Source organism: Hyperolius riggenbachi, chromosome 3 (assembly GCF_040937935.1).
Source record: "Hyperolius riggenbachi isolate aHypRig1 chromosome 3, aHypRig1.pri, whole genome shotgun sequence".
Lineage (NCBI taxonomy): Eukaryota > Metazoa > Chordata > Amphibia > Anura > Hyperoliidae > Hyperolius > Hyperolius riggenbachi.
Genome location: NC_090648.1, coordinates 234,072,984 through 234,086,591, shown reverse-complemented (window position 1 = coordinate 234,086,591; position 13,608 = coordinate 234,072,984). Strand labels below are relative to the sequence as shown.

The window sequence follows — 13,608 nt, the reverse complement described above, 5'->3', positions numbered from 1 at the left end:
TTATACACACTGAAGGGGCTCCCACCTGTTAAGGGCATACCACTTAGTAGATAATAATGAATGGCGAGATATTACAGTCTTGCGTACCCAATTACAGAATCAGGCTCTGGACCATTGGGCGTATTTGCAATTTAAGCATTACCTTTCGAGTCTGGGCCCCAGAAGCGCATATGCCATATTGAAAAATTATGCATTGGCGAGGGATTTTTATCTAGGGGAATCTCACAGCTGTACTCTCTGCTTGTCGTTGATCCGCACCTGGCTGATAATTTGAAGCTTAAATGGGAACAGGCCCTACATAAAACTTTTTCTGCAGATCAATGGCGTAAGATTCTCATTCTGGCACAAAAATCTTCAATCTCTGCCAAATTACAAGAGTCCGGCTATAAGCTTCTCACACAATGGTACTATACGCCTGAGAAACTGCAGAGAACGTTTCCATCTTCAAGCCCTCAATGTTGGCGCTGTCTCACACATAGGGGTACCTTAATACATGTGTTTTGGGAATGCCCGAAGCTGATCCCCTTTTGGAGTAAGGTTAAAAGGGAAGGTTCAGGGAGGGTGGGGAAAAAAAAAATCAATTTCCACTTACCTGGGGCTTCCTCCAGCCCGTGGCAGGCAGGAGGTGCCCTCGCCGCCGCTCCGCAGGCTCCCGGTGGTCTCCGGTGGCCGACCCGACCTGGCCAGGCCGGCTGCCAGGTCGGGCTCTTCTGCGCTCCAAGTCCTTGTACTTCTGCGTCCCACGCCGGCGCTCTGACGTCATCGGACGTCCGCTGGGCTGTACTACTGCGCATGGGCAAATCACTATGTAGCATGTGGGGGGGGGAGGCGGCGTCCGGGATCCACCTCAGACTAAGCTTAGTATTTTAGCTCCCGGTCTGAACCATAGCCCCTAAGCTGAGACGGAGCTCAAGGAAATGTTCCCTCTGGGCCTTGAGTCTCCGTTCATATCACCATTTTCATATCCTACGGTCCGGCCATTAGCATACAGATATAGCCTCACTATGCAAACTATCCAAGCTTAATACCCTGTTTGATTGAATGATAACTGAGATTTTCCCTTGGCTTTGGCCAGGGATCTGTGCTTGTTGTGGGTGGTTCCTGGGGGCCGCTCCTTTTCCTTATAATTAGCTTTCTCTTTGTTATTGCAGATATCCCCTTGCGGCACTGGTTGGCCATATATACTGCCTCTTTTATGTCTTACTTGATTAACGGAATGTCTGTAATTTTTACCCAAAGATGTGGTTTATAGCCATTATTGTTTGATATTTGTTCAAGTAGGTGTTAAAATAAAAATAAAGAATCTTTAAAAAAAAACCGTCAAGGACAGGCGCGCTCCTGCGGCCGATCGCGCACGTGCACGCGCACTCCCGGCTGCGGATTCGGTAGCCCAGGAATCAATGTATCGGGCTATGGTGCCCGATCACGGATTCCTTTCCCCCGCTGAAAAAGCGACAGCTTCTCTCGGAAGCTACGCTTTTTCTGAAGCTATGTCCCTCTAAGCATACATTGTACGCTTAGAGTGACATCATGTAAACAAAATCAAGATTGCCATCTTGTGGCCAAAAAGTAAAACTACAAGTAAAAGTAAAAAAACATTACAATACACAAATATTTCCCCAAATAAAACACTATTTATATCCCACCCTCCCAAAAACGCCAACATAAAAAGTTTAATAATAAAAAAAAAAAAAAAAAAAAAAAAAAACACAAATATTTACCTAAGGGTCTAAACTTTTTAAATATCTATGTAAAGATGAAATATTTCTCTCTTTTTTTATAAGCTTGTAAATAGTGATGGATGCAAAACGGAAAAAATGCTCTTATTTCCAAATAAAATTTTGTCGCGATACATTGTGATAGGGACATAATTTAAACGGTGAAATAACCGTGACAAATGGGCAAATAGAATACGTGGGTTTTAATTATGGAGGCATGTATTATTTTAAAACTATAATGGCCGAAAACTGACAAATAATGAATTTTTTAATTTTTTTTCTTATTCTTACTGTTAAAATGCATTTACAGTAAGGTAGCTCTTAGCAAAATGTACCCCCCAAAGAAAGCCCAATTGGTGGCGGAAAAAACAAGATATAGATCAGTTCATTGTGATAAGTAGTGATAAAGTTATAGGCTAATGAATGGGAGGTGAATATTGCTCAGATGCATAAAGTGAAAACGACTGAGAGCTTAAGTGGTTAAAGAAAACCTGAACTGAAAATGAAAAGTCAAAATAAGTCATACTTACCTTCCATGTAGTCTACTCCTCAGTGTCTTTCTCCTGTTTCGCGTCCTATTTGTTCACTGTGATCAAGGAAATCTTCCGTCCTCCATTTTGAAAATGGCCATTACCCATAACAGCTTTCTGGTCAGCACACAGTTAAACTGTAACATCGCCCACTTGAGCCATAGGGAAACATGGACATTACCTGGTACATCAGTTTTCCTCTCAGCTATAACTGACAGCAACTGATATTTTACGGACAGCAACTGATAGATTTCAGATCTGACAAAATATTGTCAGAACTGGAAGGGATTATTGTCAGAAGAAAATGGTGAGCTTCTGAGAGGAACTGATGGCAAGGTAACTATGCAATGTTCATTTGAAGTTACCTCATGTGTTTATTTTAAATATTTTTACTCAGTACAGGTTCTCTTTAAGTGAAATATATAAAAGTGCAATGTAGAGAGGCATAATCTTGCTAAAGGCAACAAAAACACACGATCAGTTGCCATCTACAGTACATAAGGTTTCAGGTGATATTAAACTGCAAGCCATCTGTCTGTTATCAAAGTCTGAATCGTATAAACAGCAATGCTCATATAAACCAAGTAAATCCCAAATCACTCTTCAAGCCTAGACTGAATTCATCTCTGGCCCAAGAAAACAGCCAAAAAGGAGAACTCAAGGAAATAAATAGAAGTATTTTCCTAGTTATAGTATTTAATTTTTGAATAGCCTTACCTAGATTATGCATTGAAACTTCTGAAAACAGGATTTCTTATATTGAAAAGATTGTGTAACTCTGTGGTGAGAAATGGATAAGCCTGATTAGTTGTTACTTGCAGGCATCCTCTGCGTTTAACCCGTTTGAACTTGAAGGGAAAGGTGTATGGAAGCTGCCATATTCATTACCTTTTACGCAAAACCAGTTTCATGGCAGTCCTGATTATTCTGGCATCAGTAGTGTCTGAATTACTCACCTGAAACAAGCATGCAGCTAACCTTGTCAGAAACATCTGATCTGCCTGTTTATTCAGAGTCTATGGATAAATGTATTAGAGGCAGAGAATTGGCAGGACTGCCGCAGGCAACCAGTATGGTTTAACATTAAAGTGGACCTGAACTCAGAACTCCTCTCTGCTCTAAAAAGATACACACCAGCATAATAACCTTTAAACCAAAAACATTTCTTACAACTGATACAAATCCTAAAATAAATCTGCAAAGTTTCTTCTTCCTGATTCATGGAAGCAGACATATTGTTTACAGCCAGTACTTTCAAATGGGCTTATCTGCCCATCTGCCATAGGCAGTCATGTGACACGGGGAGGATCAAATTACAACTAGTGATTAGACACAAATGAGGGGGAAATTACACAGGCTAAACTCTTTAAATATATACAGGGTGCATGTCTGGTATGTTTTCCTTGTGTCCTGTGCAAGAGTTCAGGTCCACTTTAAAGGACAACACAGGAATGCACCGTTTAAACCAGAATTTTATCTCTTGCATTCTTATGACTGGTCCGTGAAACATAAATGATCAGTATCACATATGTCACAAAGTGTTTGCTGGTACGGCACTGGGAACGTGTCACCCTAAACTGTGGAGGAACTGGTCAAGGAATTAGATGGCAATGAAGTAATGAAAGACCTCACACATACAGCCATAAACACAACTGAAGCCTATACCAAAAAGTGGTCCCACTGGAACTACTTTAGATGCTCAGAGGAGTTTACAGCAGTCCTAGATGGCTGTTGATAAAGAAGAGCACAAATATTGATTTAGGGATGGAACTTGCTGGGAATACACTATACAATTATCTATTAGATTCTTCTGTTATGCTGGGGATACACGGTACGTTTTGTACCGTGTATCGAGCTGCACGATAGATTGCGGCGCGTCCCCGCTCATGGCCGGATCGATTCCCGCTGGTACCCGCGGGCGGCTTATCTTCCGCTCGTTTCTTCTATTGTCCTGCCCGCTGGTATCCAGCGCGGAATCGATCCGGCAGGGTATCGAACACGTCGGAAATTATCAATCAAGCCATCAGCGGCTCGATTGATAAAAAAAAAAAAAAAATGCATCGTGTATTAGATTTTTCTGTTAGATTTTCTGTTACAATGCATAATTAGATTATGTAAAATTTCTAATAAAAAAAAAAAAACACAGTTATATTAGGGAATATGTCAAGAGGGTATATTACTGTTATTTTTAAAAAGACGGGCTTGTAAATAGTGATGGATGCAAAACTGAAAAAAAATGTACCTTTATTTCCAAATTAAATATTGGCACCATACATTGTGATACGGACATAATTTAAACAGTGCAATAACCAGAACAAATGGGCAAATAAAATGTGAGTTTTAATTATGGTAGCATGTATTTTAAAACTATAATGGCCAAAAACTGAGAAATGATTTTCCATTTTTTAATATTCCCATTAAAACTGTACCACCCAAAGAAAGCCTAATTGGTGGCAAAAAAAAGAAGATATGGATCATTTTGTTGTGATAAAGTTATTGGCGAATGAAAGAGTGGAGCGCCGATGGGAAAATTGCTCTGGCCCATAAGGGAAAAAACCCTCAGTGGTGAACCGGTTAATATGACAATTGCAGCAAATGTGAAATTAAAAACATAGGCTCTCTCAATCGATATTTACTGATCAAAACTTGATCGAAACAGAACATTCTTTAACTACTTTGGCCTCCTGGACGTACTAGCTACGCCTAGGAGGCCATGTGCACGTCCGCGCGCTCCCGGCCGCGGATCATTAGCCCACGAATCAGTGAATCGGGCTATGGTGCCCGATCACTGATTCCTCTCCCCCGCAGAAAAAGCGACAGCTTCTCTCAGAAGCTCCGCTTTTTCTGGCTGTTGCGTCCCCCATACGTCCCTCTAAGCGTATGTTACGCTTAGAGTGAAGTCATGTAAACAAACTCATGGCTGCCATCTTGTGGCCAAAAAGTAAAACTACAACTAAAAGTAAAAAAAAAAAAAAAAAAACCTTAACACACATTTACATTATAAAAGTTCTGTTTACATCCCACCCTCCCAAAATTTACCCAAATAAAATGTTTAATATAAAAAAAAAAAAAAAAACATTACAATAATAAAAAAAAAAATGTAAATATTTACCTAAGGGTCTAAACTTTTTAAATATCAATGTAAAGATGAAATATTTCTATACTTTTTTTATTTTAAAACTTGTAACTAGTGATCGAAGCAAAACGCAAAAAATGCAACTTTATTTTTAAATAAAATATTGTCGCCATACTTAGTTATAGGGACATAATTTTAACGGTGTAATAACCGGGACATATGGGCAATTACAATATGTGAGTTTTAATTATGGAGGCATGTATTATTTTAAAACTATAATGGCTGAAAACTGAGAAATAATGATTTTTTTTCCGTTTTTCTCTTATTCTTCCTGTTAAAATGCATTTACAGTAAAGTGACTCTTAGCAAAATGCACCACCCAAAGAAAGCCTAATTGGTGGCGGAAAAAAACAAGCTATAGATCAGTTCATTCTGATAAGTAGTGATAAAGTTATAGGCTAATGAATGGGAGGTGAACATTGCTCGGATGCATAAAGTGAAAACGACTCAAAGCTGAAGTGGTTAATGAACGCAACAACCACAGAAGAGGGAAAATGGGGCAAGCCTCGTGTCCCTTTTACAGTGGCGTGTTGCATTGGCCTATTTTGCCACAGGCCAACGCTACGCCAATGAAAGCCTATGGGGCTTGTCATACCTAGCGTGGTGCGATGTGCTCTGTTGGAATCACTGCAACAGCACGTTGCTGCGCAACATGTGCAACGAACTGGAAGTCAAGTCTGTGGCATTGCAGTTTTTTTTATGGCATGTGTGAAAGTTTGGTTTCTTTTTTGAATACAATTCCGCGCAATTTGATTTTCGGCCACAGGAAGTGGAGCGCTTGAGAGCCTCACTTCCTCTGCACGATAAAGTCTGCACTGGAGTAGGGGTGACCCAACAGGAAACCTCATAGGGAAATTCTGCTAACCTGATTAGGTGGACAGCACACTCGAGAACTTTTAGGTTTTCGCATGTGTTTTACAATATTAACCACACCCACAATATTTGGCCAGTTACAATGCTTCAAGTTGTAGAGAGGGTGCTGTGCTTGGAGAACTGTTCATTATGAGGTTTTCTGCTTGGTCACCTAAAGTAGACCAGTGCCAATGCACTGACTCGGCCCTTTCATTGTAAAACAGCAATTACTGACAGATAAGCGGGTTAGCGACCCACTACAGCAGGGGTAGGGAACCTATGGCTCGGGTGCCAGAGGTGGCTCTTTTGATGGCTACATCTGGCTCACAGACAAATCAGGAGGGGTTGAGTCACTAAGCTACACTGCTCAAGCAGCGCAGCTTAGTGTGGCAGCGCAAGTAAAATTTTCAAAGTAGTGCAAACTAAGTCTGTAGCATGCACTACTAACTTACTTGCAATACCCCAAAACGAACGGCTGCTCCAATTGTCCCACTCTGGACCCTGTCATGTCCAGTGACTTTGTAGAACGAGATCCCCGCACTTTGATTGGCCCAATAGGCTGCCTGTAACTTGTCAGGCAGCCTATTGGGCCAAAGTGTGGGGATCTTGTCCTACAAAGTGAGTTAACCCCCAAGTCAGCTAGCTAATTGTACAAGCTGTTAGTATTTCTCCTGTCTGGCTCTCTGGGAAATTGCTGCCGTGAGGGAAGCGAGCCCTACAGTCCCAGTTTGAAACATATTGTATGGCTCTCGGAACTACATTTTAAAATAATATGAGGCTTTTATGGGTCTCAGACAAAAGGTTTCCTGATGCCTGCACTACAGTGACACTTTAAAACCAGCATATTGTAAATAAAGCAAAGGTAGATTAAAATAAATAAAGCACCATCACTCTTATTCCACAACCAGTTTCAGTAAATTCACCAAGTAGTATATGGTTGTATTGTGTTAGCTATTGGTAGAAGCAGGACAATGTAAATCTGGGCTCTACAAACCACAGAAACTAGGTAACCAATATACATTTTATACATTGACTAATGTCTAACTTTTCATTTTGCTGCTGTTAAAACTGGCTCTTAAAATCTTCAATTGGGTCTTAGATTTTAGACTAATGTGTCCAACTTGGGATACTTTTATGGGATGAACATCTTACAATAGCAAGCTTACGGGAGAGTTCAGCACTCCAGGGAGCCAACAGCTGGACCAAAAGCTTGCTATTACTGCTCAGCTACCTTACGAAAAGCATCACCATTTCCCCTTCCATATCAAACTTTAGAAGAGGCATGTATGCATAAACAACCTCCAAACCAGCCAAGAGCAATCCGCACACAGCAGTGCGGGGGAGGGAGCTACAGCCCCGGGGACGGGTGGCAGTGTAAGCAGACTCTGCCGGTGGTTATTACCCCGAGAGCACTCCATTACCATACCGCTCTCCTTCCCTCCCCGCATCTCACCTGCAGCTCTGCCGCTCAGCTTCACGAACCGAACCAGCGGCTCTCCTCCACCGGCTTCCGCCGCCATCATACACTACACGGTGCAGCAGCAAAACACTCCACCCGGAAACTAAGAACCGCCACAAAGTGACCGCTTATCAGTTGCGGATTGGGGGAAGGTTATAACAACCGTACTGCGTACCTTTAGCTGCTGCGCAGAGCTTGCCTAGCGTCTTCCCGTTTCCTGCAAGCAATGTAGTACAACTGTTTATTAGCATCATTTGCAGTATTCCCTACTTCATTGGCCATTGAGCGGAGCACAAGCACAACTGTTTGTTTAATTTAAAAGATAACAAAATGGTCATTTATGGCATTACCTTTGCTTTCTAGGTGAGATCAGCAATCCAGATTTTTTTTTCTACTGTTAAAAATAAACTTTTTTTTAAAGGACACCTGAATTGAGACAGATAGCTTCCGTATTTATTTGCTTTTAAACAATACCAGTTACCTGGCGTCCTTCTGACTTTGTATGCATCAGTAGTGTCTGACACACACCTGAAACAAGCATGCTTTAAATCTAAATAATGCAGCAAGTTGTGTGTTTTCAAAAATGCACAAAGTAAAATGCACAATGTCGCACATATATGAAGTTGCATATGCAACCCATAGACTTGCATTAGCGATAAAGACGCTAGTGTTTTCCACAACGTGTTTCTGCCTAGTGTGTTCACTGCCTCAGTCTCATTGTATTGCTGATTCTCTACTTGTGATTATTTTTGAATTGGTAATAACTCAGAAGTAGTTGTATGCAAATCAAGAATACTGTCTCTTGAGTGCATGCCCAATCTCACATCTGTGTAAACCAGTAGTGTAGGATCTGCTGAAGCAGCCACACAGTTTATTTTCAACACTGGCACCAGTGTTGTAGTAATCAAGGGCCGTAGACTAGAGGGGCCAAACAGGGACTCTTCTTCAACTATTGTATTCGTTCTTCATTGGTGCTATGTTGGTAATGGTTACTGCTATATGTGCTTTGAATAGTGACACTGTGTTTGGTGCTCCATAACAATTGTTAGGCATTTATAGAGTGCTGGCGAATAACTGTTGATAGCCTCTGTAACCTATCCTGTCAAAATCCTACCATAAATCCCTTAAAGGGAAGGTTCAGGGAAACGCTTAAAAAAATAAAAATCCATATCCACTTACCTGGGGCTTCCTCCAGCCCGTGGCAGGCAGGAGGTGCCCTCGCCGCCGCTCCAGAGGCTTCCGGTCGTCTTCGGTGGCCGACCCGACCTGGCCAGGCCGGCTGCCAGGTCGGGCTCTTCTGCGCTCCAAGGACGGGCTCTTCTGCGTCCCACGCGGGCGCGCTGACATCATCGGACGTCCTCCGGGCTGTACTGCGCATACGCAGAACTACTGCGCCTGCGCAGTACAGCCCGGAGGACGTCCGATGACGTCAGCGCGCCCGCGTGGGACGCAGAAGAGCCTGTCCTTGGAGCGCAGAAGAGCCCGGCCTGGCCAGGTCGGGTCGGCCACCGAAGACGACCGGAAGCCTCTGGAGCGGCGGCGAGGGAAGCTCCTGCCTGCCACGGGCTGGAGGAAGCCCCAGGTAAGTGGATATGGATTTTTATTTTTTTAAACGTTTCCCTGAACCTTCCCTTTAAAGGAGCTATGTGAGAAATTTGCTTGCTACTTTTCTGACATTGGCTATCATTCATAAAGCATTTCCGCACAGTGCTGGTCGTAATGGAAAAATCTACGCTTACGGATCATTACGCTTAATTTTACGCTATTACGCATTACGGTTACAGCGTAGGAAATTATCTACGGTTCATCACTGTAATTACGCGTTAACTTACGCAGTTACGCGTAAGGATACCGTAATGTAGGCGCTTACGCTACGATGTTACGCGTAGTGCCGTAATACCCATTAATGCGCACTTTTTGACGCATACGGACGATGTGTACGCAATAGCCGTCAATGTGACAGCTATTGCGTACACATCATTCGTATGCATCAAAACGTACGCTTATATACTGAAGGGCGATAGAAGATACTATTGGTTGCTTAGGATGTTGACTAATTGGCTACTCTTAGAAAAGGGGAGTTTTTACGTTAGTAATTACACGAAAAATTACACGTAAGTCTTCGTAAAATTACGCATACCTAGCAATTACGGTAGACAGCGTAATTACGATACCACTTAACTGCTTACACGTAAATAATTACGCGTAAGACCGTAAGTTATGCGTAGCGCTTACGCGTAAATTTGCATTGAATTAGGATGCGTAATTACGCTCATGCGTAATTTCGGCCTAGCACTGTTTCCGCATGCGGAAATGCTGAAAACAGCTCACTTTACCGACCTCTTAGCAAAGTCTCCATTCATAAAGGCTCTTTCCGTATGCGAAGCTGACATTTCCGAGCAGAGCGATAAATCACCGCCTTGTGCGGTGATTATCATAAAAAATGTAACAAACTGTCAATTCATAAAGATTACCGCAAGCGGTATGAGGACGGGGAATACCGCCCCCCCTGATGTAGCGATAACAATGTTAAGGTAATGGAGACACAGACCTCCCAGGCAGCTGCAGTAGAGCGGAACACGGAGAAATGTATCAACTCCGCAGCTTCTCTTGTTTCCGCAAGCCTACCGCCAGCCTAGTTTGGGAAATCTCCGCACTCCTATCGCAACTGTATCCTTTTCTATGAATGCCCACCCAGAAGTCTAAAATTACCGGCAGCAGTGTTTTCCCGCACTGATTCTCCTTACCGACAGCTCCTTTATGAATGATAGCCAAAGTGTCCTCTAGTCGGTCTCTCATTGAGTCCACAGCACCTAAGACTTATTCATCTCCTGTAAATAGTTGCAAATAAAACCTAACACCCTGGAGTGACTTCAAAAGTATTAGTGAGGAAGAGATCTCAGACATCCTCTGTCGCCTCCACTAGACAACCTGCGACCTGTACCCTGGACCAACTAAGCATATGCTGAAATGCCCTGACATGCTTGGTCCAGCATTTCACAAAATAGTAAATTGCTCTCTGCGTACCTCTCTAAAAGAAGGAATCATCAAGACCCTTTTTAAAAAAAACCTTCCATGGATCCAGATGCAATGAGCAGCTACAGACCTGTCTCCAGCCTCCCCTTCTTAGGTAAAGTAATTGAAAAGGCTGTCTATCTGCAACTTGAAACCAGGCTCTCAGCAAACAACATCCTGGACCCTCTACAATCTGGCTTTAAGAAACACCACAGCTGTGAAACAGCCCTCATCCAAGTCTGCAACGATCTGTTAATGGCAAGGGACAGAGGGGAATACTCCATCCGAATCCTGTTGGATCTCTCAGCAGCTTTTGATACAGTTGACCATGAAATCCTGCTCAATAGACTGCAGGAGTACTGTGGCATCAATGGATCAGTCCTCCAGTGGTTCAGATCATTCCTGACTGACAGAACACAGAGAGTAGCCCTAGGACCTATCATGTCCAACCCTGCACCTCTAAAATTCGGAGTTCCACAAGGATCAATCCTATCCCCTCTGCTGTTTGCAATCTACATGTTACCACTCGGTACAATTATCCAACAACATGGCCTGACTTACCACTGCTACGCCAATGACACACAGCTATACCGGTCCTTCAAACCTGGTGGAACAGACCCTACTCCAAAAATAAATTCTTGCTGAGCTACAGGCGTGGATGAATGATAACTGGTTGAAACTAAAAGCTGACAAAACTGAGGTCCTTTTTGTCCAAAGCCAGCACTCGCCATCAAAACAGCTATATCCTAAATCAACACCAATCAGGATTGGGAATCCAGACATAAATAGCTCCAACCTTGTGCGGAGCCTTCGTGTGCTAATCGCTGGGGAATTGAGTTTCAGAAACCAAATTTCATCCGTAGTCAAATCTTCCTACTTTCATCTGAAGAACATTGCAAAAATTAAACATCTGATTCCCCTATAGGATCTTCCAAGCTTAGTTCACGCATTAATCACATCACGGCTGGACTACTGCAATGCCCTTTATGCAGGCCTTCCCAAAAAGGACCTGTGTCGCCTGCAATTAGTGCAGAATGCTGCTGCCAGATTGCTAACAAACCAGCCTCGCCACTGTCACATTACACCGATCCTTCGCTCACTGCACTGGCTACCAGAAGAATGGAGAATACTCTTCAAGATTGGACTGCTGACATTGAAATCACTGCACAACTTGAGCCCTGGATACATGAAGGACTTGCTGAAGCTGCACCACACCCCTCACAACCTCAGATCAGCAGGATCCATAAACTTGGTCACCCCCAGAGTGCACCTCAAAACCTCTGGAGACAGAGCTTTCTTTCATGCTGCCCCTACTCTTTGGAACTCCCTACCACACATAGTAAAGACAGCACCATCCCTGGAGTTATTCAAATCCAGACTGAAGCCACCTGTTTAGCCTGGCTTTTCCGGACTTATAGAATTCTTCCTTTGTACCACGATTTACCAATCAACCAATAATTGGTCTGAGCCATGCTTATGCGCTTTGAGTCCTAAGGGAGAAAAGCGCTTTACAAATGTTATTTGCTGTTGTTTTTGAATTAGCTAAGTGTGGAGCAGCTTTTTTGGCACCACCATAGGACGTAATGAGAATTGCAGCTACTGCAGCGTTCAGTGACTAATTTGGGCGCCGGTATAACTGGAGCTCAAATTGGGAAAAGAATAGTTCATTTGGCTGGCCGCAATAGACGGTGGCCAAATGACATATTCCCTCTGAGATGCAACAACTTAGAGGGGGAATAGCATTAACTCCACCCAGTTTTCCTGCAGCAGGGTGAGCCGTCTTTTGGCTTTGCCCTGCGCCGAAATTTGGTCGCAGCCATTTCAAATGCTGGTGGGTCTATAAAATCCATACTGAGGCACTTAAAGAGGAACTCCAGTGAAAATAATGTAATAAAAAAAGTGCTTCATTTTTACAGTAATGATGTATAATGTTTGCTCAATAGTGTTTGCTCATTGTAAAATCTTTCCTCTCCCAGATTCACATTCTGACATTTATTACATGGTGACATTGTTACTGTGGGCAGATTATGTAGCTGGTCTGGCTTTAACAGACAGCTGTAAGCAGCTATTTCCTGTCTGAACATTGTTACATTGTGGCAGTTTGCCCAGAGTACCGTACGGTACCAGAGCCTCTTGTGGGAGGGGTTTCAGCACAAAATCAGTCATACAGCGCCCCCTGATGGTCTGTTTGTGAAAATCATTATTTTTCTCATGTAAAAGTGGGTATCAGCTACTGATTGGGATAAAGTTTAATTCTTGGTCGGAGTTTCTCTTTAAAGGGAAGGTTCAAGCATAATAAAAAAATGAGTTTCACTTACCTGGGGCTTCTACCAGCCCCATGCAGCCATCCTGTGCCCTCGTAGTCACTCACTGCTGCTTCAGTCCCCCCCTGGCAGCTTGCCGACCTCGGAGGTCTGCGGGCCGCATTGCGTACATTTTTACGCATTCCTACTAATGCAGGAACATTAACACATAAATTTTTACGCATTACTGTTTCAATGCGTACTTTTTTACGCATTGAACCAGTAATGCGTAAAAATGTATGTGTTAATGTTCCTGCACTAGCGGGAATGCGTAAAAATGTACGCAATGCGACCCGCCGACCTCCCAGGTCGGCATGCTGCCAGCAGGGGACTGGAGCAGCGGTGAGTGACTACGAGGGCACAGGATGGCTGCATGAGGCTGGTAGAAGCCCCAGGTAAGTGAAACTCATTTTTTTATTTTGCTTGGACCTTCCCTTTAAGCTACACCATTGTCTAGTGCCACCATAGTGCCAAAGTGATTTATTGGCACCAGGTTTATAATCTGAGTATATGGCTTGGCTATTTTATATCTACACCGATATCATTTGTGTACTGTGCTTGGCTTTTATCAGCAAACTTAAACTTTTATATTATC

General features: G+C 43.0%; 2 protein-coding genes across 3 annotated transcripts in view; one reads left to right on the top strand and one right to left on the bottom strand.

Annotated features, from left to right (window-relative positions):
- Positions 1-7,827, bottom strand: part of KLHDC10 (kelch domain containing 10) — a 44,392-nt gene extending 36,565 nt beyond the window's left edge. Inside the window, exon 1 of one of the 2 annotated variants that reach the window (XM_068275971.1) lies at positions 7,690-7,827. In XM_068275971.1, coding sequence (XP_068132072.1) covers positions 7,690-7,759 — 70 coding nt within the window. In that variant the 5' untranslated portion in view covers positions 7,760-7,827. The remainder of the gene's footprint in view (positions 1-7,689) is intronic. The other variant, XM_068275972.1, reaches the window with a different exon arrangement.
- ZC3HC1 (zinc finger C3HC-type containing 1) overlaps positions 7,736-13,608 on the top strand; it is a 60,662-nt gene continuing 54,789 nt past the window's right edge. Inside the window, exon 1 of the mRNA XM_068275969.1 lies at positions 7,736-8,058. Within this exon, the coding sequence (XP_068132070.1) occupies positions 8,036-8,058 (23 nt within the window). The 5' untranslated portion in view covers positions 7,736-8,035. The remainder of the gene's footprint in view (positions 8,059-13,608) is intronic.